The 25,945-nt window shown below is 40.1% G+C and overlaps 1 protein-coding gene across 4 annotated transcripts in view; it reads right to left on the bottom strand.

Moving 5' to 3' along the window:
* Positions 1-25,945, bottom strand: part of rgs3a (regulator of G protein signaling 3a) — a 155,563-nt gene that overhangs the window by 102,744 nt on the left and 26,874 nt on the right. The window contains exons 6-8 of one of the 4 annotated variants that reach the window (XM_085413984.1): positions 24,484-24,544; positions 21,582-21,663; positions 2,753-2,820 (exon numbers count right to left, since the gene is read on the bottom strand). In XM_085413984.1, the coding sequence (XP_085270110.1) occupies positions 2,753-2,820; positions 21,582-21,663; positions 24,484-24,544 (211 nt within the window). Of the gene's footprint in view, positions 1-2,752; positions 2,821-2,959; positions 3,148-3,229; positions 3,248-20,438; positions 20,552-21,581; positions 21,664-24,483; positions 24,545-25,945 lie in introns of those variants that run through there. The other 3 variants (XM_085413987.1, XM_085413988.1, XM_085413986.1) reach the window with 3 other exon arrangements.

Genomic DNA, 25,945 nt, shown 5'->3' with positions numbered 1-25,945 from the left:
CAAATTAACACTGACATTTATTAATCTTGACCAATTCTCCCTAAACCACGAACAAGCACTTTTTATTGTAGCCGAACAAAATAACTCATCTAACAACCGAAAATTATTTAACGCAAATCAGTGTTTCCCTAAAACTAACCTGCCTGCCTACTTAATTATTTACCGCAATCAATGAGTCATAAAAGTAATTAATACTATTTCTCATTCATTCCACTGCCAAAATAGTCACTATTAATTGTTTTATTTTTTCAAAGTTTGTCTGCTAAACAGTCTGTGACCAGCTAAGGACTTTCTTTCTTACAATAGGCTTCTGAGCCTCGTATGCATGTTTTGTTACTCTACTACTTAGACTGAGGTACTGTGGGGTTTTCTGATGACATGCAGCGTATTGTACATTTGTACTAAAAGACTGATAATATCCGTTCTTCAGTCTTGTTTTTTTTTTGTTTGTTTGTTTTTTTGTTTTGTTTTTCGTGTAATCTGCTCCATACATTGGAGGGGGGGAAAAAATACAAGTAACTATCTCGAACAAGCACCTGTTTTACCATTACAGGATGCATTCTGGAAGATGCTTGTAGCAAAGCAATTTTATGTCTTATTTATTTGCTGCATAATTGCTGTAATTTGGGATAAAACAACACCAGCACCATCTCTGATGTGACACAGGACGGTCAAATGAGTCACAGCATAAACGAAGAGCCAACCAGGGGCTTCCACTGGCAGCAGTAAAGTAAGATTATTTATATATTTATTTTTAAATATAATAACCACTTTTCACATTTATTGAGCAAATTTTAAAAGCAGACTTTTTGGGGGGGTCAGCATTGATTCATCAGAGATCTAAATTTTAATCTATAAGCTAATGTAAAAATTACACACTGGATGCAGTGTAAACCAGTTTTAACATGATAAATATGTTCCATTGCTTTCTGACATTGTGAGGATAAAAAATAAGCTTATTGTAATGGACTGTGATAGACATTGTTTGATCAAGATGCCTTTCAGAAAATGGACGGATGGAAACTTAACTTGTATTCAAAAAGCTCTTAGGTTTCAGTTTCTTAGGAGCAGAGTTCTTTCGGTGGCCGTGTGTCGGTGCTAGCTTAGGGTGTCCATTAACCACACGGTTGGAGGTTTAATACCTTGGCTGTCCATGTGTGAAAGTACCCATGGGCAAGACACTGAATGCTTCTAGTGGTAACCAAGATGCTTGTTGTGTAGCTCTACCACCAATCATGCATGTGAATGAGTAACTGAGGAACTTTTTACACATAGTTAGGTTTGCAGAATTTAACTAAGGTTTAAAACTGTAGCACTAAAAAGTGCTACATACAGTTAAGTGCTGACAGGTGTATTATTTTTCTTTGACAAACACCTGATAATGAGAGTTGCATTATCTGACAGCAGCTTTAAAGCCAAGGACTATGCATATGCCATGTCTTAATGACACTGATGTAATGATAGCTTAAATAAAAGCATCCCTTCTAATAGCTACAATGTTAGTAACTCTTTTGTGCTATCTTGCTCAGGTCAAGGAGCACGTAGCATAGGTTGCAGCCAAGCAGTGAAAATATTCATTCAAAGAAGTTCCCAGTAGAGCTGGCACGAGACCAGGAACATCTTACATTATTATACCTCCCTACTGAAGGTTACCACTGGACAGTGCAAAGAAGCTTCTGCCAAAACCACATGCTACATGCAAAACCATCAGGGAGGCAGCTCATGGAGCACAAGGCCAAGAACAAAGCAGTTAGCGTTCCAAATAGGGTAAAAACAGGAAATACTCAATAGATTGAAAATGCCATTTGTGTGTCCCTTAGGAGTCCCAACTGTGCTTTAATCAAATAAACCCCTCAGGTCTTAGCGTGTAGGTTTTTCTTTTCATGTTGCTTTTCTTCTTCCTTGTTGCCACTTCAAATGGATAAAAGCATCCTCACTCCCTCTCCAGCAACTTTGAGGACGCTTGAACTCATTCATTTTTAATACTACTTGGCAAGAATGTGGAAATAGAGAAAACTAACTACAAAAAAAAGACGTAGAACTGGAAATGCACAACGTGAAGGTCAAGAGAGGCAATGTAGAAAGGATTTGTGCTCTCCAAGAACAGTTAAGAAAAAGTGACTTCTCATCTGACTGCACGATTCCTTCTTTTGCCTTTGTAATGACAAACAATCGCACCGCTCCACAAGTGAGTCACATGGAAGCGAGCCTTTTGACAAACATTGTCTTTCAAGAAATGACATCTCGCTTCACTCACCCCTCAAAGCTTAAGCGAATGATTCAATTAGTTGCTATGGTTTCTCAGAATGTGCAACGTGGAATTTCATGCAGTAAATTTCCCTTACTGCAGGCATATTTATGCATGATGACTTCAGTGGATGTGGTGTAATGTCACGGGTCAACTACTTTGTGTACATTTAACAGGCCTATCCGTTCATTGCACACAGACGTGGAAAGCCAGTAAATAAAGCACACAAGGACACACGCAGCTGCTGAAAACGAAGGACCACAAAAGTTGTGCACCTGTATGGAGAAACTTCCAACATAAAGTGACAGCAACGGCATCATCAAACATGTATATGGACACACATGTATATGCACTGCAAATGCTATTAAAGTTCCAGAGTGTTTCTGATGCAGTTCACTCACACCCAAACACAGAGCAGAAACAAATGTAAGCACAAGTAAGCTTTACACACACACACACACACACAAAAAAAAAAAAAAGTGAGAAAGGTTTTATCACACTTACTGTTAAGCATTGCATATTCTCAGGCCGATTGGTCTCAGGGGCAGCACCATGGTTTGACAGCACAGCCTCTGAAATGTAGACAAAGGAATCACGGGCTGAGACAGTGCCTTTGGAGCACATTTCTCCCTGTGCCAATGCAAAATGCCCCGCTGGATGTACAAAAATAAAGTCCTCAAACAGTTCTGAGAGTCCATAAAAGTCGCTCACATAGATAACAAGCAATTATGGCAACAGTTGTCTGGAGCAGCCTTTGCTGGGCTGGGAAACTTCAGAGCGCACATAAAAGGCAAAAGAAAAAAAAAAGAGAGCAGAAGAAGAAGAAGACAGGGCAGCCGCGAGAAGGAAAATCCCGTAAGATGCGAGGATCCAACAAACTGCCCAAGAGAGGAATGGAAGTGAGAACAAGTGAGAGGGAGGGAAGAATAGAGGGAGGGAAGGAGGGAGGGGTGAAGAAGAGAAAAGCAACTCCTCTCTCACTCTATTATCCGTCTGTCACAGGGCTCCTGGGAAGTTGCTATGGTTACAGGGACTCACGCCTCAGTGTCCTTTTAACTATAGCTCATAAAGGCAGCATTCAGCTTTAGGCCATGATGCAGATCTCCCTCACTCGCTCTGTCTTTTTCTCTTTCTGTCTGTGCTTTTACTTCCGTTTACATCTCTCGCTTAATATGTACACCTTTCCTCACTCTCTTTCTTTGCCTCCCAAACTTCAGACAGAGCCACCCATTCGTCACCCTCCAACCACTACCATCATCCCTTTGTTTGATGTGTCAATCCCCCTCCCCTTACCCCTCTCTTTATACTCTTGAGTCACACCCCTACCTCTCGCACCGTAGGAGAGGCGCGATCCTGTCTCAGACTGAAATTTTCAAAGTTTCAGCAAGCTCAGTCCAAACAGTCCCAGCGTAAATCAAAGAAAATAGCTGAGTAACCACTGATTTGCATTTTCTCCCCACTTACACATTTCACTCTTGCTATAGTGGCATATTAGTAACTAAGCAAAGGTTTGTGTCACCCCTAATTTCTTTATGTTTTCCTATAAAATGGGAAATAGATGCAGTAAATTGTTGAAATATGTAACATACATGGAAGTGCAGTATGTAAGGCAAAAACAAAGTTTGTACAATTCTGACGAGTATGAAAGTCAATATTCTGTATGATCACCTTTATTCTTTAACACAGTCTGAACACTTTTAGTCAAACTAAGCAGTCTTCAGGAATAGTTCTCCAGGATTCTCTGAGGACAATCAAAGCGCTTCTGTGGATTCTGGCTGCCTTTTGTTATGTTCTTTGTCATGATGATCCCACACTACTTCAATAACGTTGCAGATCTGGGGAGGCCAATCCACAACTGACATTTTCATTGTGTATTTTTCTTTCCAGGTATGCTTTTAATGCATTGTAGTGATTTTTTTATGAACGTACTATATGATGCTGACGCCAATCAGAGACTTTCCACTTCTTGATGGTATTGCACAGTGGAGCAAAATTTAACTGTATTTCCCTGCATTCATAATTCAGTTAATTTTGACGAGATGACCAACACCACTGGCTGAAATCGACCTCCAAACCATGACAGAGCCTCCACTGTTATAAAGATGTATTATCAAGACAAAAATTTTGAATGCTACTATAAAGTGGGGGTTTTTTAAAGCCCACCCGCTACTTCTTCTTTTCAGACACACTGCACATTATCCCAACATATGCAACTAATTTTTAATATTAAAATATGAAAAATTCTGCTCTTTGGGAATCACCTTGTTGATGCAAAAATACTGTTTTATGCTGTCAGACTGTGTCATCTGTGGCATTTTTCACAGATTCAACAAAAGAAATGGTGCATGAAAACACAATTTAGTAGTTTAGTTCCTTTTTATGCTTGAATGGTTCATATGTCAGTGTTAGGTGGCTTAACAAAAAAACATTCCTCTAAAAATGGTTTAGTATAAAGACTGGAATGATAATGACTGAACTTCAGAAAACCAAGAGAACTGTAGCTTAAGACCACATTAAAAATTATCAGGAAATCTGCCTCCTTGGAAGCAAAATATAAAGTAATGAGAGGTGTCTAGGAATTTTTGCATGGTACTGTATTATTTATCTGTCATACAGGGTTATGAGTGAAACATTATTTTTCTTTTTTGACTTCATTTCATTTGTTTTTTGGGGGTAGGGGTTGTTTGTTTGTTTTTTAATGAAATGTAACTTTATTATACATGCATGAAAAACAAAATTAAGCACTTCTCAACATTCTGGACACCGTTTCCTGTGTAACCCTGTTGTAGTTTTTAAGTAAATCTATTAGCTGTGAGTCTGAAAGTTCCTGGGGAAGGCAAAAAAGAGGGGCTAACCTGGCTGGCTTTAAGCCCAGAAGAGAAGCCTTTTGTCTGGGTAAGACATAAGTAGCACAGGCCATATGAGGGTAGAGGCATGCGGCAGCTAGCAGTGAGAAATATCCAACATGATTGAAGGGAAAGAAAGTGGTGCAATGCCACATGGAAACAGTGGACAGTGGGAAAAGTACACACTAGACAAATTCAAGAAAATGTGGGGAAAGGTAGCAGAAGGGAGAAGTTGAATATTTGAGAAAGACAGGCAATGACAAGAGGGAGAAAAAACAGAAAGAAACAGAAGGCAAGAGTGAAAAAAGGAAAAAGAGAATTCAAAAGGTGCTGGCAGTGCATCACCGTTGAGTCAGCCAGTGTCAGATCTGCCAGAACACTGAAGCCTTTGACTTTGCTTAAGTCCCTCATTGCAACACTCAATCACTTGACATCCAGGCCCTTTTTATTCACCTGCTGTCACCCACAAACAAACACTTGATGAAGAGAGCAGAAAGGCCAAGAAAAGAGGCGAATGTCTCCACTTCACTTTGGAAGTATCTCGAGATCAACTCAAGCAGCAGCAAACACTGTGTAAAATGCATTCATTAGCACAGCTAACTGACAACAGAATAGGAGTAGCAAAAGTATGTTTTAAAGATATTTAAACACACATCAGGTTTTGTGAGCAGCAGGTTATGATTTTTGCTCACTATTCAAGATGTTTAAGTCTGATATCCTGAATAACTTTGTGGGAAATTTGATATGGTGAGTTTATGGACTAAATGAAAACAGTTATGTTCAATGCATATTTTTAAGGGTGTAATCATCTTTCAATATCAAATAGCTGAAAACAAATAATAAAACGTAAAATACATTTTTTGAAAAAGCACACCATTGAAAAAAAATTATTTAAAGTTAATTTGAGCTGAAATAATCATTGGTAAATAAAAACAAAAACAAAATCAGTTTTTGAATTTCACTAAAATAAAGAGCGATTTTTTTTAAAGGTAACATAAATTATGGTATAATTGAAAACAGTACAATTAAAGCTCTACTCATTTACAAAAACAAATCGAGGGAGTGTAATATATTCTGTAATTGTATTAGTTTAAAAACATCAATTTCAAGATGATTTTGACATTTCCGTCATAATACATTTGAAGGAAATACTGTGTATGTTGAGATTAGGCTAATCTCAGATTTTAAAAAAATAATCTAAATAAATGAAGGAGTTTAAATGCAGTCAGGATTATTTAAATGTTACTGACTTTGTAATCTTCTAAAATAAAAATGATCATTTTAGATGTGAGAATTGACAGTATTCCAACTCTCACTTTTATTGTTGTCAAAACCGATTTTATGTACACACTGCTTGATGTAGGAAGTGACTTTTGCCATGGCTGAACAAAGGTTTCAATTTATTGAACAACTAGAGTGGAATGTTTTAAAGCTGGGATCAGTGAACAAGCAGCCCTTATTCTGTGCTTGTCGTTATCTACACAACAAAGATTGAAGAGTAAAATAAATTTGCACGCACACACACGCACACGCACACACACACACACACACACACGCACACACACGCACACACACACACACACACGCACACACACACACACACACACACACAAACACCAGAGGTCTTTATAATGCAGTATGATTTACGTTTGATAGGATACCTTCTGGTACATAAAGCTGCACAGCTGTCGGGGAATGACAGTCTCAGTGATTCAAGATTCAAACATTTCTTAAGCGTGATGACATCAAGATGACCTCTACCACAGTCAGTGTAAAAAAAAAAAAAAATGAAACAAATCCCTCAGGCAGAGATGTTGTTTGTAGGTTAGATGAAATGTGCATGTCTGTCTGAGTAATGCTGCTTTAGTTTACCCAGTTTGGGGTTTTGTATTTTGCATTTGTTGTACAAACAGGATATTTTGGGTTTAAACTGGATGTCACTTCAATCTGAGTTTATGGGTGGTTCTGGTAAATAGTTGTGTGACTCACCACAGAGCTGAATGCAGTGTGGTGCTCAAGGGAGTCTTTATTGGTCAGTGGACAAATTGATTCTCAAGGAAAGACAAGACACAAAGAGGTAGGGCAGCAAAAGTTGGATCCGGCTTAGTTTTTCCGTATTATATAAATAACAGTATTATAGTTGCTGTCATAATTATTGTGTTGGGTAAACATATATAACATATCCATGATGCATATCTGTCTAACTACTTGACTGCATGCTGTTCTGTCGTCCTGTCATTGGTGTTTAACTGAAAGCACTTTCTGTGTCATTATTTCATCCATCCTTTCATCAGTCTACGTATAATTGCCACCAGACCTTTTCCAGGACATAAGTAACATCCAAGCAGCAAGCTCCAGATCTTAAAAATTAAGCTAATGTGAAAGTGTATTCAAATTAGTCCCATTAGACTTTGTTAAAATGCCAAGCTTTACATCAGAAATAAACAAAAACAGCCTGACACAACAACGGTTAGTATCTGTAACTAGTTTCCTACTTTTTAACCGTAAAAAGCTGTGAATTATTTCCATGACTTACTCACTTAAATTGTATTAAAGCTTAAAGTTATACATTATTAGGGTACCACATGTCACTTCGAGCGACAGGTGGGTGTTAACACAGGCAGCTGTACTGTTCGGTCAACTGAACTGGACTCAACCATGTTTGTACTTTTCTATTTTGTGCTCCTTCCTCCTGATGTTGCTGTCCACTGGGATTGCCACATCTATTACAACTGCAGGCTTCTGCTCCTTGTCAACAAGCACTATGTCTGTTTGGTTTGCCAGCAGCTGCTGGTCTGTCTGGAACTTTAAGTCCCACAGGACCTTAGCACTGTTGTTTTAAACGACCTTCAGTGGTGTCTCCCATTGGGAGTTGGGTACTTCTATGTTGTTCCTATACACTATCTCAGACAGGATATGCCTCTCCGAGTACAGCCTGCAGCCTGGGTCCTGTCGACTCTGGATCTGATGCTTAGGGCCTGTTCTTGTGTTGCCATGATCAGAGCTTCTGTCCTTTCCTTTATGTCAGCCTTTTCCTGATAGCCATCTACCTGTATTCGTGAACACTTCACATTTCTTCCTAGATTATTCCTGGATTGAGGTTCTGGCACTCACTAATGCTCATTCTTCCTATTTCCATAGTTTTTCGAGCCTAAGAATCCTGGATGTTGGGTGTAGACCTCCATGCATTGTGAGGAGTTTAGGGGTCTTGACATTGGTGGCATCTACTTCCTCTTATGGTCAGCTTATTATTCCAGCTGGGTACCAAATGGTCAATAGGGTGCATGCACTGATGGCTTGGAGTTTACTCCTCCTGCTGAACTCTCCTCCTGCTGAACTGGTTTCCCAGTACCTGTCATATCTTCTGGAGGTATTTGGCTTCTGTTGACCTTTGTGCTTCTTTATCCTGGTCCCCGTTAGCCTGTAGGATACCCAGGTACTTGTAGCTGTCCTGCATCTCCACTATTCTGGAGTAGGGGTGGCTGTAGCTCAGGTGGCAGAGCAGGTCAGCCACTAATCAGAAGGTCGGTGGTTCGATCCCAGGCTGCATCCTGGCTGCATGCCAAATATCCTTGGGCAAGATACTAACCCCGTGTTTGCCTACTGGTGGTGGTCAGAGGGCCCGGTGGCGCCTGTGTCCGGCAGCCTCGCCTCTGTCAGTGCGCCCCAGGGCAGCTGTGGCTACAATGTAGCTTGCCATCGCCTGTGTGTGAATGGGTGAATGACTGAATGTAGTGTAAAGCGCTTTGGGGTCCTATGGACTAGAAAAGCGCTATACAAATGCAGGCCATTTATATTCTGCCCTCTTAGTTTATTTCAAACATTTAAAAGAACAAAGTATTGCTATTGACATATATCAATATTCAGCAAGCCAATACAACCCAAAACTAAATACCTGATATATCAATTTTCTGTATATAAAGTAACTCATATATTATGCTAAGGGATACTAGTGTACTTGTGTGTCCAGATCTGGTCACTTCTGGCTCCAAAAAACAAAAACTCAAAACCTAAGGTTTGAAACTGTCCCTATGGCAGTTTTTCACTTTTCTGAGAAACTGGACATTGAGGGTCATTATCTATTCAGAGCCATTCCTGTCATCACACTGAAAGAAAGCACAGTGACATTTCTGCCACAGATTTCAACAGATAATAACATCTTTATTTTTAAGAATAATCTCTACAGACGGTGGATGAGATTTCTATATAACAAAACTTTCTGTTGAAAACGAAGGCTAACTTTATGATAGTGTCATTATAATAAGACAAATGTGCCATATATTATATTATGTATATATTTTGTTTACAAACCTAAAACCTTTGTTTCTGTTGAGCTGACATAAGCCTTGAGATGCAAAAAAAAAAAAACATTTCTACTCAATCAGAGTGAGAGGTTCAAAAACATCTACAACCACTAAATGAGAGGACTTTCAAAAGTCAGAAGATTATTACCTATTATAATGCACAATTTCACACCGTATTCATTTACTAACTGGTGCTTGAAGATGCTTTTCTTTCTCTATTATCTTGTAAAGGGGTAAAAGTGCACATAAGTAACTAGAGGTCAGCAAAATAATATGAAAAAATATAAACCATACAATTCAAACAACATCATCCTTGCTGTTAGACAGAGGTTATAAACACCTTGTACAGTGACTGTACTGTACAGCGACTACAGTGAGTGTACAGTCTTATCCACTTTTGTTCTTCACACCCTCCCTCTCCTGTTTCCTATATAAAGACGCTGCCTAGCTGTCACTCCTACTGAGGCTGGCCAACAAAGAAACGTTTCAGCTTAAGTCCTGCCCACAATATTGAGCTTAACAGAAAACAAAACTTTTTATTCATGTTTTAATCACATTTCCATTGCATTGGGGGCAATGTTAATGATCTATCACCATCTGTTTTAACTCTTTAGCTATTCTGTTTGATTGCATGACAAAATTACATTAAAAAGTAACATGAAGCCTTAGGTAGACTACAGCAATACATCTGTAAGAACATAAAGGCTATATTCCTTTTTGCAAATACACTTACTGGACACTTTATTAGTTACACAGTGATAGTACTATGTTGAACCTCTTTTTGTCTTCAGAACTGTTTTAACTATTTGTGCTTTAATTATTTGTGGCGCAGATTCAACAAGGTGCTGGAAATATTACACCACATACCACAGGCGCTCTACTGGACTGAGATCTGATGACTGTCATTTGAGTACAGTGTACATTGTAATTTTCAAGAAACCAGTTTTTGTGACATAGCATGTTGCCGTGCTCAATGCAGCCATCAGAAGATGGCTAAGGAAAGGCAACATCAATCTTGAAAGGCACATCCCATCCAGATGTTGTCTTTTTCAGTCTTTTGCATATTTCATCAAGACAATGTTAAACTACATACTGCATCTATTACAAGGCATGGTTGTCCAGATCTTTCACCAACTGGTGCGTCAATAAATGAAGAAAAGAGAGAACATCCTCGCCCAAAAGTCCAGCAGCTGGTCTCCTCCATTTCCAGACATTTATGCACTGTTGTTAAAAAAAGAGGGGATACTACACAACAGTAAACACTGGCCCAGCTTTTATGTGACATGTTGCCAAAATCAAAATCAATATGCGGCAATACTTTTCTTAAAATGACACATTTTGTCATTTTCACATTCTATTGTGAATAAAATATCAATTTATGGGATTTAGATTTTACACAGCATCCTAACTTTTTTAGAAATAGTCTTCTAAATAGATGTGCAGCAAATGAATTGTGTGTTTGCTCAGAAACGATAAATACCAGAAAAAACAGAAAAAGACACATTTTAAAAATCACACAAGAATAATACATATTTCTAAAACAGAAGGTGAGTGTTGACCTAATTCTTCTTGACCTCAGCAACAGCTGAGCAACCCACTCACGATTATTGCACGATGCCAGATTGAATAAGACAATATGATTACTTCTGGGCCCTCTGGTCAGCCGGACAGTAATGACAGACACATTTCATTTCCTGTTTCTGTCCTGAGCAAGGGAAGAAAGCCAGAAAGGATTATGTCAGATGGCTGTTGATTCAGTGTTGCCTGATTGTCCCTGATTCAGATTGGGGGGAGAAAGGATTTAAGGAGAAAAAACATAGAAATGTTTAGAGCTTGGGATTTTTAAAAAGTCCCTAGAAATCTCCAGTTTGAATAGTGCCTACAAATTCAAGAAATTCAACAGCATCTTCATCATCTTCAGCAGTAATAGTGTTACACTTTTTTACAGCACTGGATACTTTGATGATATTTGGAGTTATTTTATGTTTATTCTATACTGCATTTGGTGTATTAATTCCTGTTATTGGCTTTTTGGTTTAATGCACATTGCTGGCATAATACATTATTGCATTTTTTTTAAAGGTTTCCTTGCAATCGTCTACATCGATTTTATAATCTGTCTACATTTGTTTAACTTGACAAGCACTATAATGTGACTTTTAAAAACGACTGCTATAAATGAGCAATAATGTTATTATAAAGTAAAATAGTTAAACCAAAAAGATCATCAACAGTACTAATGAACACGTGAATCAGAAAAGTCTTTCTGTGACAGATCTACTTCGCCTGTCACCTCCTGTGCACAAGCTGCTTCCTCCATATAAACTAAAATGGGAATTGGTGGAGAGGAATTTAGTTAATATGTGTTTAAAGTAGTTTTATTGTTAAGATGAAACAAAAAGTTCAAATTCACAACTCTGACCCAACTACAGCGTCTGTGTACACTAGGGTGACCAGGTGTCCCACTTTATAGAGGGAGTGCACATCATTTTTATTCCTTGTCCCCCCGTTCCACATATTGAGACAGTGGCCCACATTCTGATTGGCTGTAGCCTGCAATACACTTTTCCAAAGTCAGGCTTTTAGCCAATGTACGTAAAGAAAGCAGGGAAAGCTTTCATCATAGTCAAGAGCAGGTTATCCTGTGTTTTGCTGCCAGTAGGGAAAACTTAACAAAGTCACAAGTGATGTGCATTTTGGCCGAACATGATGGAAACAGAATGAAAATAAAAGAACAAAAAATCCCTGAAAACTACATATAATTGGGTGAAGCTGTTGGAAGGCACTTCCTTTGCTTTTTTGCCAGGGTTATTTTTCAACTTTGTGTGAGGGGAAACATGGTATAAAGTGACATGGAAGGTGTGAGTCATAAATGGCTCAGAATCTTTTAAAGAAGTCAGGTGTGCCCATAAGAGACGTACAGATATGTAGCTGCAGTCCTACTGAACCCCAAAGACAATTACAAGACAATTACAGTATTGCTTAGAACCAGCTTAAGCTTCCTTTTACGCCTGTTATACTTAGTTGGTGAGAGAGCTGGAAAATTGGCTACCTCTTAGCACTACTGTGTTTTAACACTGTGCCCCCAAAACACTACTACTCCCTTTTCCTTTTTTTGGGATGTGCTTGTCTTAGTACAAGTTTGAAAAGGTTTCCTTTCTTATTTTGTTTTTTCTTTATTTGATTCCAGAATGTGTGTACCCATCAGCTCTCCTAGAGTAACCGCCTGTCTCCTGGAATCTCCCCCATGCTCTTGAGACTGTGCAGGGAGACACAGCAAACCTTCTGGCGATGGCATGTGTTGATGTGCCATCCCGGAGGAGTTCCGCATATCGCCTCATGCCACCAATAGTGACACTGACCTGAGTCTAATGCAAAACTGGTGAAAATGAGGAGGGAGAAAGTGTCAAAAATGTCTTCCAACTCTAAACCCATTGTCTCATTGTCTCCCCTCTAGTGCACATGTTGTTAATTTTATTACCACCAACACAGCTGATACTGATCAACAACCCCCTCTGCTACTTAACTGGCTGGATCAATATCCCAGACGTTTAACTGACTTTTGACCAGGACATGTCCTTCAATGCACATATTAAACAAATATGTAAGACTGCGTTCTTCCATTTGCGCAACATCTCTAAAATTAGAAATATCCTGTCTCAGAGTGACGCTGAAAAACTAGTTCATGCATTTATTACTTCCAGGCTGGACTACTGTAATTCATTATTATCAGGATGTCCAAAAAACTCACTGAAAAGCCTTCAGCTAATCCAAAATGCTGCAGCAAGAGTCCTGACAGGGACTAGAAAGAGAGAGCATATTTCTCCTGTTTTGGCTTCCCTTCATTGGCTTCCTGTTAAATCCAGAATTGAATTCAAAATCCTGCTACTCACATACAAGGTCTTAAATAATCAGGCCCCATCTTATCTTAATGACCTTGTAGTACTGTCACACAGCGGAAATTTGTGTTTTTATGTTTTATCAATCTGTGTATTGGTACATAGTGTTGATTTTATTTGCATGATTTTATAGTGATATTTATATTGCATGTTTGTTTATTGATATTTATACTGCATGGTTTTATCCTCATATTTATATTTGTGTTAATGTTGTACCATGTTCCTTTAACCCACTGTGGACTAAACAGATAATTGTAGGCACCTGTGAGGTGGGGGCGTTCCCCAAGGTGGCCTATCAGCCGCCAGGTTGACCTGTTAAAGGGGATGGTGAGTGCAGAGACAAAAGGAGAGAGGAGTGACGCACGAAGGGTGAGGAGGCGAAAAAGGAACGCGTGCAACCCCGCACGTGTGTGGAACGAACTGCTGCCTGACTGTGGGGCGCCGCGAGTTGTTCGGCGATCCAGTCCTAACGGCAGGAACGGCAACAGTGGGTGGCGATGGCTGCAATGCACGACAGGGCAGGGATGCCCCTCTGCCTGCATCTGACGGTGAGACGAGGGAGGCCGTGTTCAGGTGTGGAGTGGGGCAGGACTGTGCGGCGACGCGCTGTCAGAAGGAGACAGGTCTGCGATAGGAGCCCCCTCCCTGGTCTGTTGCTGACGAGTTTTACCATACTGGACGAGAAGTTCCTCTCCTGTCTCCTTCATATAAGGACCATTCGCCCGTGTGTGGCTGGACTGTGGGATTATGGGACTATGGGAGAGTAATTTTAGTATATGGAAAACATGTTTTAGCCTTGTTTTAATATTGTATAGTTATTTCTGCCGGCAGGGTTTTTAGCGGGTTGCAACACTATTTTTATTGTATACGGGGAATTTTATCTTGTATTTGTGACTCTGGCTGTGTTTGTTTTATGGAAATAAATGGTGTTTGAAGCCAGCTTAGTTTCTGTGCCCTGTGCGCTGACCCACCCACTCCCCTTTTTCGCTTGTATGTATACCAGACATGGTGGTGGTGAAGATTTAGGTCCACCAGTCTTAGCGGCTACAGTACCATATCACCCTATTAGAGCACTTCGCTCTCACACTGCAGGCCTACTTGTTGTTCCTAGAGTATTTAAAAGTAGAATGGGAGGCAGAGCCTTCAGTTTTCAGGCCTCTCTTCTGTGGAACCAGCTTCCAGTTTGGATTCGGGAGACAGACACTATCTCTACTTTCAAGATTAGGCTTAAAACTTTCCTTTTTGCTAAAGCATATAGTTAGGGCTGGACCAGGTGACCCTGAATCCTCCCTTAGTTATGCTGCAATAGACGTAGGCTGCCGGGGGATTCCCATGATGCATTGAGTTTTTCCTTTCCAGTCACCTTTCTCACTCACTATGTATTAATAGACCTCTCTGCATTGAATCATATCTGTTATTAACCTCTGTCTCTCTTCCACAGCATGTCTTTTATCCTGTCTTCCTTCTCTCACCCCAACCGGTCGCAGCAGATGGCCGCCCCTCCCTGAGCCTGGTTCTGCCGGAGGTTTCTTCCTGTTAAAAGGGAGTTTTTCCTTCCCACTGTTGCCAAAGTGCTTGCTCATAGGGGGTCATATGATTGTTGGGTTTTTCTCTGTATCTATGAAGCACCTTGAGGCGACTTATGTTGTGATTTGGTGCTATATAAATAAAATTGAATTGAATTGAATTGAATTGAACTTGATGCTTTACTTTAAAAAGTGTTGCTTTCCTTTTTTTGAGCACTGTCAGACCTGTCAGTATGCTGATATGAGACAATCCACAGAGCTTGTCGGCTTCCTCCCATCTCGTTCACTTACTTCTGCCTACTTTCTGCAGACCCGACATGCCTGCCTATCAAATTAATTCAGATTTACTTCATGTACATGTGCCATCTCAGTTTCTTGCCTCTGACCCCAGCAGTGTCCGCCCACTTTAGATTGAACTCCATGCTATTAGTAGGCTGCAGAGATTCATGGTTGGGATGCAACTAAATGCCAAACACACCCACGGTCAGACTGTGCATGCATCTGTCTGCACCTCTTATTAGTGTCATTATGTGACAAGTTAGGTGGGAGAGACTACACTTTTATTACAGGCCTTTTCCCTCAGTGGATATATTGACTTGTGTGACATACTGTTAGTGATACCTCTGTTGTGCTCAAAGCTCTCAATACCAGGACCGCAAAACTAAATTAGCTCAGTGGAATTAATTTTATTCACGATAGCTTTGCTCTTTCACGTCAGGTCAGTCAGTTTTCTGAGAAACATTCTTGCAGTCAGGTCAAAAAGTTTGGTAACCTCACTTCATCCAATTCAAACCTGAGCAGGGATTTAAATAAGCAGTGATTTTATGATGGCAGCTTTCATCCATCAAATGTGGCTTTCATTTCACCTTTGTCTTATTGTGTGGGTTAAATAACAGCCAACAGTGTCAACACAGCACAATGTGTAGCGCCGATTGGAGCCTTTGGGGTCAAGTGCTTCATTCAAGCTCAAGCAGCTGTAAGCCTAGGGTCAGGTTCACCCTTCAAAGCGCGCGGCAGATGTATGGCCCGTCAAACATTCAGTACACAACCTTGCAAAGATCGTGCACACACGCAAACTCCTCGCCAGTGTTGACCAGAACAAATATACAGCAAACACACTTCCCCCTCCCCCACACTCATGCCCACCCCCCTCCAATATACGTTTATAATCACACAGTGTCCGTTTTAATCTGCTGATCTAAAGGCGCGGCGTGCCATCTGGGAAAGCTTGGCAGTGTTTATGTACGCTTGTGCACTTTGTCTGGGTCCCCGTTCGTCTATCCTAAAACAGTGAAACAAATGTGAGTATGATGCAGATGACACACTTATTAAGCACAAACCCAGAGGGTGCTCCGCTATTTTTTGCTTTCACGGACATACAGACCACCTGACCCACATCGTAAGCTTGTTGGAGGCAAGTGCATTACCCATGGTCAAAAGCACACACACATACATGTCACTCTGGGTCAGCTGTCTCTATTGACACACTGCGCTCAAGCTAAAAAAAAAAAAAAAGCAGAAGTATGAGATTTTTTTGCTTCTTTCTTAATATTAATCAATAAATGCAGAGGTATGGTTTAAAGCACCAAAGTAACACATTCCTTATTTTGTGTTTTTGTGTTTCATCTCACATAAATGTATCAACCACGTATTTAGAGGATAAGCTCTGGATACATCAGGTATCACGCCTCATCTCACAAAAAGTTGTTTAGCTGCCATTCATGCACAGCTTCTCAACTCATCTTAACCGAAGTTAAGATGGCAGCCTTTTTGTTGAAGCCCTACAGTGTAATTAGCTGTCAACGCAAAGCGATGGATAGATTTTGTTGTGGAAGCATTCATGAGAAAATTCTGTCCCTGCCAACAAAGTAAAGGAAGCAAAAATTCGGACAATCTGATACTTAGATTGTCAAACTATGATTCCAAATAGTCTCTCTACTGTGGCCGTTTTTTAATACCTTTTTGATTCGTGTAAATATGTTTTTAAAAAAAGTGAATGGATGGATGGACGGACGGACGGATGGATGTTTTTAAAAGCACCGTTATCATGTTTTGACCACATATCAGATTTTGAAAATGTCCATTAAAAGTATTTATTCATTGTTGGTTTTTATTTTTTGGTCTTCTGGTCAATAATTTATCTGAAGAAGCACATAAAGTTTTCTTCCTCATCAGGTCAGCTTGATGGTGCTTCATGCGCACATGGCTGCCAGTCTCATAAATGCAGTTTAGCATATTTCTGCATCCACGGATTTGGCCTGGCACAGCCAAGGCTCTGCGATGGCACAGGTCTCTGAGCGAGGGATTAGTCAGACACACTGATCCAAACTGTGCACCTCTGGTGAGAGTCTGTGGACATTAACATGGATTAACTTGCTGACCAGTAAAATGCTTGTTTCAACAGAAGAGGTTTGTTAATAAACTGCGACATTCTTTCAAAGTGAATTTGGTATTGTGGCATTATTGGAGCGTAGCTGTTAACATGCACTGCCTTTGAAGTCAAGAGCAGCTTCTGATCTCAGCTTCTGATCAGCTCAGTCTTCAAACTGTTTAGACTGGTTTGACAAAATTACCTAAAAAGGAAATTTTGCATTACTATGCAAATATACAACAAGTTTGTCAGACTAAGCACATTTTCCACAACACAAAAGTCAGATAAGAGACTTTTTCTTAAGTGGAGTTAAACAGCAAAGCAAGTAAGCATAGAGTTTGGGTGCTATTAACTTTTCTTTTGTAGCTAAAGTTGAATTCTTAAGTTTAACCAAAATATTTGCTTGGTTTTTGGGTTGTTGTTTTTTTTACATACAACAATGAATAACGTCATAAACCCTGAAAAAACCAACATCTGGATGCGAGCATACATTGCTCTACAGCATTTATATACTTTTCAGCATTGCTGGTGGGTTTCCAGATGTGTAAGCTGCCAATTTCATAGGCTCTAATTCACCCTCATACCATCAGAGGTGCAGCCTTTGAATTCAGCACTCAAAACAAGTCGGGTGTGCCCTCTCACTTTTATTCTAGAGGACACAGCGTTCACAGAACGGTTTTCCACTTTGCCTCAGTCCATATTAAATGAGCTATCAACAGAAGGCGCTGTGTTTCTGGATCACGTTCACATAAGGCTTCTTCTTTGCATGATGGAGCTTTAACCTGGATTTGTGGATGGCACGGTAAACTGTGTTCACAGAAGATTATTTCTGGAAGTGTTCCTGATCCCATGCAGTGATTTCCATAACAGCATCATGCCTGTTTTTGATGAAGTGCTAGCTGAGGGCCCAAAGATCACATGCATCCAACACTAATCTTTGGCCTTGTAACTTTCACTCTCTCCAGATTCTCTGAATCTGTTGATGACATTATCCACTGTACATAATGAAATTTTCAAGGTCTTCATAATTTTACATTGAACAACATTACACTTTTTGTACCACTTACATTTCCAGCCTTTTGTTGCCCCCCATCTCAAACTTTGCTGCATCGAAATCAAAATGAGTTCATATTTTTCAAAAAGTCGTGCAATTTCTCAGTTAAAACATTTGATCTTTCCTATTTTCTCTCTATTTTGTTTACCTTTTATACTGTATCAGTAGGAATAAAATATTTACACTGCACGGTTTGACTCACCCTTGTATAACGCCCACTGCCCTGCCTGTTGAAAGAGTGCACGCAGGCGGCCATAACATGATGACCGACTTCATCAACCAACGACAACTCACAAACAACTACAGCTGGCACCCAGTTACAACAAAAACATTACTCTGACTTTGAAATAAATATGCAAAAACAATCGTCAACCTCAAGGTTGTCTTTTAACTCAGCTTTCACTTTGAGAACGACAGAAACTTTTCAACACGAACAGACAGTAACAATCTGCTCCCGGAAAATAATCAAATACAGTGAAGGATGTTGTTTCTACATTGTTAGGCTTCTAAGACACCAGCAGACAGAGAGACTTAGAGAGTAAGAAAAGAAACATGATGACATGCAGTAAAATGACAAATTGGCCTTGAGTCCAAAGCTTTACAAGAATAGGGTGAGCCTGCCAAAACTCTCTGTATGCCCCACCCCAATCCTATTATTTCAGGGTCTTCATTAAGGATACGCTGTACTGTATAAAATTCAAAGCAGTGATACAAACAAGTTATTTAGTAAAAGCCTTATAATGATTTGCCTCCGAATGAGGTAAAAGACAAAACAGAAGACAAATGGCAGAGACGTCATAGTGAATAACAAACAGGGAAATCAGAGAAAACACGGGGACAAGTGTACAAAAATACAAGTGTGACAGAGATGTGTGAAATGAAACTGACAGAGAAAATGAGGCGAAAGGATATTCAAAAAACACATGAATAATCAGTGTGAAAGGCACAAAATAAAAATGGCCGAGAACAGAGGGGGGAGAGAAATAGGGAGAAGATGGAAGCACGCTGAGTGATATTGTAATGAATGAGGCTCGGGTCATTCCCATGTTAGTGTATGTCACGCTGCAGCAGTGCCTCCATGGCCTACATTCTGCCAGCTGGCAATGCACGAGTGCATTCATGAGTGTGCACTTCCACTCACACAAACACACAAACACAGATCAGTTGAGACAGGAGCGGGGCAATATTGCCAGTGGAAAAGACGAAAACGGTCTACACTCACTCATGCAAACATGCAGTTTTTACTTCGTTCTCTCTTTCTTTCTTTTTTCCTTTCTCGTTTTTGAAGTAATGTGCTGTGAAATAAAGATGTTGAAACTTCCTAAATAGCTCTTTCTCAACATCTATTTCTGGTTTGGCTAAATTTAAAAAAAAAACCTCCCAGTTTGCAAACCCCAAAAAGAACAATTTGCCTATGAGCACAAGTCAGGATTCCCTCATGCAAGGTTGGTAATGGTTTCCTGATGCCTGAGTATTACCCAATCTGATGCCCCAGTTCCATCTACAGCAGCATAAAACTAATTTTAAAGTTGCATGAGGCAGATTAGCCTAGTTCAGCCAAGTGGTATAAATTGCGATAGGTTAGCTAACGTCTCACGATATCACCGTCATTCTCATAACCCAGAACGTGAATATGAAAAAGGAAAGTTGGCAGCATCACTGAGAGAGGAGAAGGCGAGTGTTGTTGGGGGTGAACAAGAGTATGTGTAGCTCTGTGTGCTGATGTGAAAGGTTTGTGCAAGTGTGTACAAAAGAGATGGGGTCACAATGATACTGGGGACTCCATCCCAGTATTACTAATCCACTGAAAGGGAAAACTAAGCTCCTTAAAGGTTCCCCAGTGGAGCGACCACTTTAGCCCAGCACGAGAAAATTAGATGAGAATTGACAGATTATGATCACATGCACAGTAACAAAGAGAGATTAAAAGTAATATGAGCAACCAAAGAAGCACACAGAAGAGGAACAAGGGCACAAAAGAAGGTATAAAAGAAAAAAATGTCTAAAAATGTGGGAAGTATATTTAAGAAGGAGAAAGAAGTTAGGGGAGATCGCACACATCTCTGCAGCATCCTCAAAACAAGCCACGCTGGTCCACACAGCAAATGCAGTGCTGTTTCCAACATAACGTGCAACTTCAGAATACATGTAAAGTGAGTACAGTCAAGTATGACAACACGGACTACTCACCTATTCTAGGCTGCTCTCATGGCTGGCACAGAGAAGCATCACTCCAACATGCACACACCACCAGCAGCACCAACTACGAGTGAGTGCAAACATAAGTAGGAAGAGAAGGAGCACTCAAAGGTGGTGAGAAGAGAAAAAATAGATTTCCAAACAAATGTGTCTGTGAGCGGGGTGTGCGAGTGTCTGTGTGTATGTGTGTGTGTGTTGGATGTGTAAGGGGGGGATCCACTCCAGCAGCGAATGGTATCGGAGCGCCCTGTCTCTCTCCCCCTCTCTCTCTCTCTCTCACTCTGGCAACTGTGACACGTCAGGGTTTCATCCAGACCCCTCCCTCCTTCCCACTCTCTCCCTGTCTTTCCCTCGTTCGCTCTTCCAATCCCTCTCTTTGACTCTCTTAATCCCTCGCATCCCCAGCCTCCCAATCTGAAGACAGATAAAGACCCCGAGCTGTGAGACTAGCACACACGTACGTATAAGAATAAGTGGCCCTGTTTAACCTTCGCACACTGGCCATGAGAATAATTTTATTCTTATGTCACATTTATTTTCTATACTTTTACCAACTTTAATGGTGTTTTCACTGGTTGAGATTTAATAAGTCAGGGTTTAATTTTAACAAAAAACGTGTTACTTAGAGAAACTGAAACAATATGTACTTATATGTGAGAGGATTTCAAACATATTTTTGTTTTTCTGTTGGTTTAAAATTCTGATTTTGGAGTGAAAAAACTAGTTTTAATTCTAATATAATAATAATAATGCTTCTTAAAAGTCTAACCAAATTCTGAGTTCAGAATTCCAGCAATCAGTCAGGATGACATTAATCTCAGATGTTTGATTTGTTTGTTGTTCTCAAAAAAAAAATCATTTTTATTAAAGTCGTAATTTGGATTTTAATCTCAGAATTTGGGGGGAAAAAATCATTTTAAGTGGCCTTAATTAATCTTCTTCTCTATATTTATATCTGACAGCATGGCCTAAATTACTGAGGTCAACATTTGATTTCATGCACACAGGGCCTGTTTGCTGGATAATCAAGTAAAGAACTAAAGTAAACATAAAACAAACATAGGTTTGCTGACTGCCCACATATAAGTAATCACTGTACTCATCAGTGTCCTGACCTCATAAATGACAACTTACCAGTGTTGCGTTGTGTGGGTACTTTAAGATGCTGCTTCCTCCCCTGCTCCTCTCCGAGTAGGTAGTACCAACCTTGAACTTCCTAGAGCACACACACGCAATGATTGACTGTGTGTACATATGTTTGTGAGTGCATGTCTCATCATCAATGTGACAACATCAAAATGTTGTACATAAAATCAAAAACAGACAAAAACCAAAACGAGTGCAAACCAGTTTGGTTGTTCCTCCAGGGCTAAATGTGCATAAACTCACCACTTGTAATGTTTACACTAACAGCTGATGCCCCTACGTCTTCACTAGTGCCCTGTGAACCAGATGGCATGGGAGTGTACGCATGTGTGTGTGTGCTCATATGTGTTACATATTTTCTACTGCTGCATGCACGTTAAATAAAACCTGTTTTGTAATCCCGATGATGTGGGCGCTGTCTTACAAACAAAGCAACACTACTGTAGTCTATAATCATTTTACTGTGTCGCACATATATTACAACACACACACACTCACATACACTGCCAGCCTTCTCTTTTTGTACAAAATAATGTGACGCAATGAACAGTGACAATAATCTCCATTTTGAAAGCATCTTATCTGAGTGGACAGATTTCTGCAGGCTGCGGGACGAGGGGGAGGACGGGCAGGGACTCGTATGAAAGAAGGGGGAGGGCATATGTCCTCAAAGTCAGAGAGGGATTTGTGCCGTCGCTCAATATTCCCCTGTACATGTGAGAAAGGCGAAAGAGTGGGAGCAACAGAGCTGTTAGTCAAGAGGGAGATGAAAAGAGAAGGTAGGAAACGTAAGAGATGTAAAAAAAGCACGATGTGGCAAAAGGGTGCAAACAAATGACAAGATGTGACAGGCAAGTTAAGCAGCCAACGCTCGTAAGGCCCCAAACACTTCTGAAATAAACCAAGAGGAGAGAAACGGAAAGGCTTGTAGGAGAGGATGAATGAAAAACAACTGATGAGAATAACGGATGTGTCAGGGAGGATGAAGAGACATAACTCCCTATGATTCAAAGCTAAATCTCCCTCATTAGCATATTAAGCCAATTAAATATTCATTGGGATAAATGTTAGAGGAAGGAAGATGTTCGCTTGACTAAAGCACAATTTCTTTCTGTTGTTTCATTCGTCAAACTACAAAAAAAGACTTGCTGGGGTTCTAATGCTTGTTCTCCTAATCTTATTTCTCAGCTAGCTTCTTTTAAAAGTTTGAATTTAACAGTCTGAAGTAAAGACGCAAGATGGTTTTTAGCCTCAAGTTGGTGCTGAACTGCTTCCTCATTGTCACCTTATGCACCTTATGCATATGTACCTTTAAGCAAAGCTATAATAAATACACATCTGCCTTAAACAATTAAGGAGGCTTAATTAAGGAGGCTTAATTGTGTAATAACATACAAGTAAAGAAGTATTACATAACAACTGTTTGTTACTGTACTACCCGCTAAAGCATGGCTTTTTATGTAAATATGTGGTTTGCTTCAAGAAAAAAAAGGCACATCTACAAAGGCAGAGGAGAGACAGAAGGATAAATTGGGGCTGAATAATTGAACAGTGAAGCAAAGAGCTAAGAAAAGCAGTTATAGGGATATGCTGCTCGGTGGAGGAAAACCAACTTAGCCAAAGAACACCACTGAACTTTTGGACCTCACATTTATCTGCTAACACTTGGGACAGCTCTGGGAGAAAGACTGAGGCCCAGTGCTTTTCTCTGTTAGCATGTAGGTGTGTGGATGAAGTGTCATACTTTGTCTGTACAGTACAGTGTCCTTGGGTGCTTTGAAAGGCGCTATTTAAATAAAATGTATTTGCTGTGCATTTGTGACCATTTGTTTTCTCCCTTTCGCCTGGCAAGTAGTAGTTAGTTAGCATCTGAAATCTGAAACACTTAATCCCACCAAGAATAACGGTGGTACAGATATTAACAGTACGTCAGCAGAACAGATCGCACTGAGGTTGGTGATTCCCCGACTTTGCCTCAAGGGCTAGGAGGCCTGTTATTTTTGGGCTTATGATTAAATGCTTGCCGAACTAATGGCGTCACAGCAGCCTTAGAATTATTATACTTAATCCATTATCAAAGCACAGCTTCAGCAATTTAGCTTTGCCATTCTGAGCGTGCTAGCACAGCCCAACTGCACCACCGGAATATACGCTTAATCATGTTTTAGTATCTGTGAGACTGCGCAGTCCTCACACCAGCAAAGCTCAGCACACAGGGAAGAGCAGCAGCAGCTGAGCAGCGTATGTGCGATGAGAACAGGATGTGCCGTTTTTGACAGCTCAGACACAAACCAATGAGAGAATCCAACTTTGTCCCTTTTTATCTTGTGGCTGAAAAGTCACAGACTTCTTGTCATCAAAGCCAGTGAGTCTAAAGGTCACCTAAGACACACTGCTTGTTTATATTTGCCCGTATGGGTCGCTGTCTTTAAAAAAAGAAGAAGTTCCATTACAGAAATCTCAACATGCAACATCATATTTTGTTTGGCCATACTCTACTATGTCCTCTTGGAATTTGCAGGTGGATGTGGGTTTGTTTGGGGAGGGGGTTTAAAACTCTGATTCACTGAATGACAGACATTAATTTTCATGAGACTTAAATAAGCAGTGCATGTGTGCTTGTTTGAGTATGACCCATAAAATTCAGAAGAGAGAAGGACTCAAACTGTGTTTCACTCGAGTATCTGCAGGCTAGTCTGCTGTGCTTTAACACTGGTAACCCTAAAGTGTTTCCTCATAAATTATTGAGGTCACTGGAATTCGTTCACACTGAATTAAACTCTTAAATTCATGGTCTAATAGACAGACACACAGAGATGCAGAGTGAAAGTTGAACAGGAAACCATTTACAGAATGTCTGTATATCTGTTACTTTAGTGTTTAAGCCTACCTTGTCTGGATCCATAAGTGAGCGCACACCGAAGCTCATGCAGCCAAGCAGCGTGCTTATCCTGCTGATACAGACAGAATGATTGAATAGAAAAAAATCTATTATTACACCCCAATGAAGCCCATGTATCATCTAACTCAGGTCAGACACCTGAAATGTGCTTTTTATTCTACATAACCATTAAATAATAGAGGCATAAGAAATGAGCGTCTTTAAATGTTTATACTGTTTCTTCATCTTGATATCAGATTTTGTAGAGCCTAACGCTGTCCACAGTACCACATCCACACATTTATAATGAGACAGGAAGCAAAAGAGGAAACGGCGATGTTGGAAGCAGACGAAACAATAACTGACATTTGATGTATATAATTTAGTTATAGCAGTGTGTGTATGGTAGTGGTGGAAGGAAATATGGATGTTTAATTATGCATACAGCAGAAAAATAGCTCTTGACAGCCTCACAGCTGGACAGCAGTAATGCAGCTGCTCGTATTTTGGATGGCCAAACCGCTCGTCAGCACAAATGAAAACCTGAAACAATTCTTGGCTACACTCAGTAAAACAAGCTAGTGTCCAAAACCACCACAACTTCCAGTGAATCCAGAGGCAGCTCTGTGAGACATTTTCACCAGTATAGTCGCCCACTGGTACAAATCTGTCACTTCAACCACAGATTCAATTTTTTGTTATGTAACATAAAACCACCAAAAACTCCAAAACCAACGAGTAGTTTGCAATAACTTGTATCGTCCGTGCTATGGAAATACGTTGTTATCTAAACACCTTTGAGCTGTTCTGTGTCTCAAATCCTGTATTTACACTTGGGCGCATACGTTCATTTACACTGACAGGAGCACCTTGATAGTATAGCGGCAGTACTGTGAGAATGTATTTTGCTTCCAAGGAGACAGACTTTGTTGTAAATCTTTAACACTGAACATTGTAGAGGTTTGCTAAAGGTCTGAAAGGACCTTTAAAAATCCCGCCTCAGAACAAAAGCTCACAGTCTATCAGTCATGGATTGGCCTCCCCACTACCTTAACCTCAACATTATTGAAGCAGTGTGGGATCATCTTGAGAGATAACAAAACAAAGAAGATATCTGAATATCTGAATATCAAGAAGCCTAAAGAACAATCCTAGAAGACAACTTAAAGAAATTAGAAGACATCTTGCCTAGCAGAGATCAGGCTGTGTTGAAGAATAAAGGTGGGCGTACTAAATATTGGCTTTCAGGCTCATTAGAATTGTAAAAACTCTGTACTTAATGTATGTTTGCATATCTGTCAGTAACTCACTGCTCCTATTTCCCTTATCCCTAGCAAACTACAAAGAAATGAAGGGTGACTCAAGACTTTTGCACAGTATTGCATAACTGAATACTGTCGAAAAACAAACAGGACATGACGTACACCTCTGATCTTCAGTGGTTACCATTGTGAGTATTTAACAAAGAAAG

This window comes from Rhamphochromis longiceps, linkage group LG7 (genome assembly GCF_057381845.1).
Source record: "Rhamphochromis longiceps isolate RC_006_pf linkage group LG7, R_longiceps_female_GT1.1, whole genome shotgun sequence".
In the NCBI taxonomy this organism is placed as follows: Eukaryota; Metazoa; Chordata; class Actinopteri; order Cichliformes; family Cichlidae; genus Rhamphochromis; species Rhamphochromis longiceps.
The sequence above is the reverse complement of the archived record's forward strand: the minus strand, read 5'-3'. Positions and strand labels throughout refer to the sequence as shown.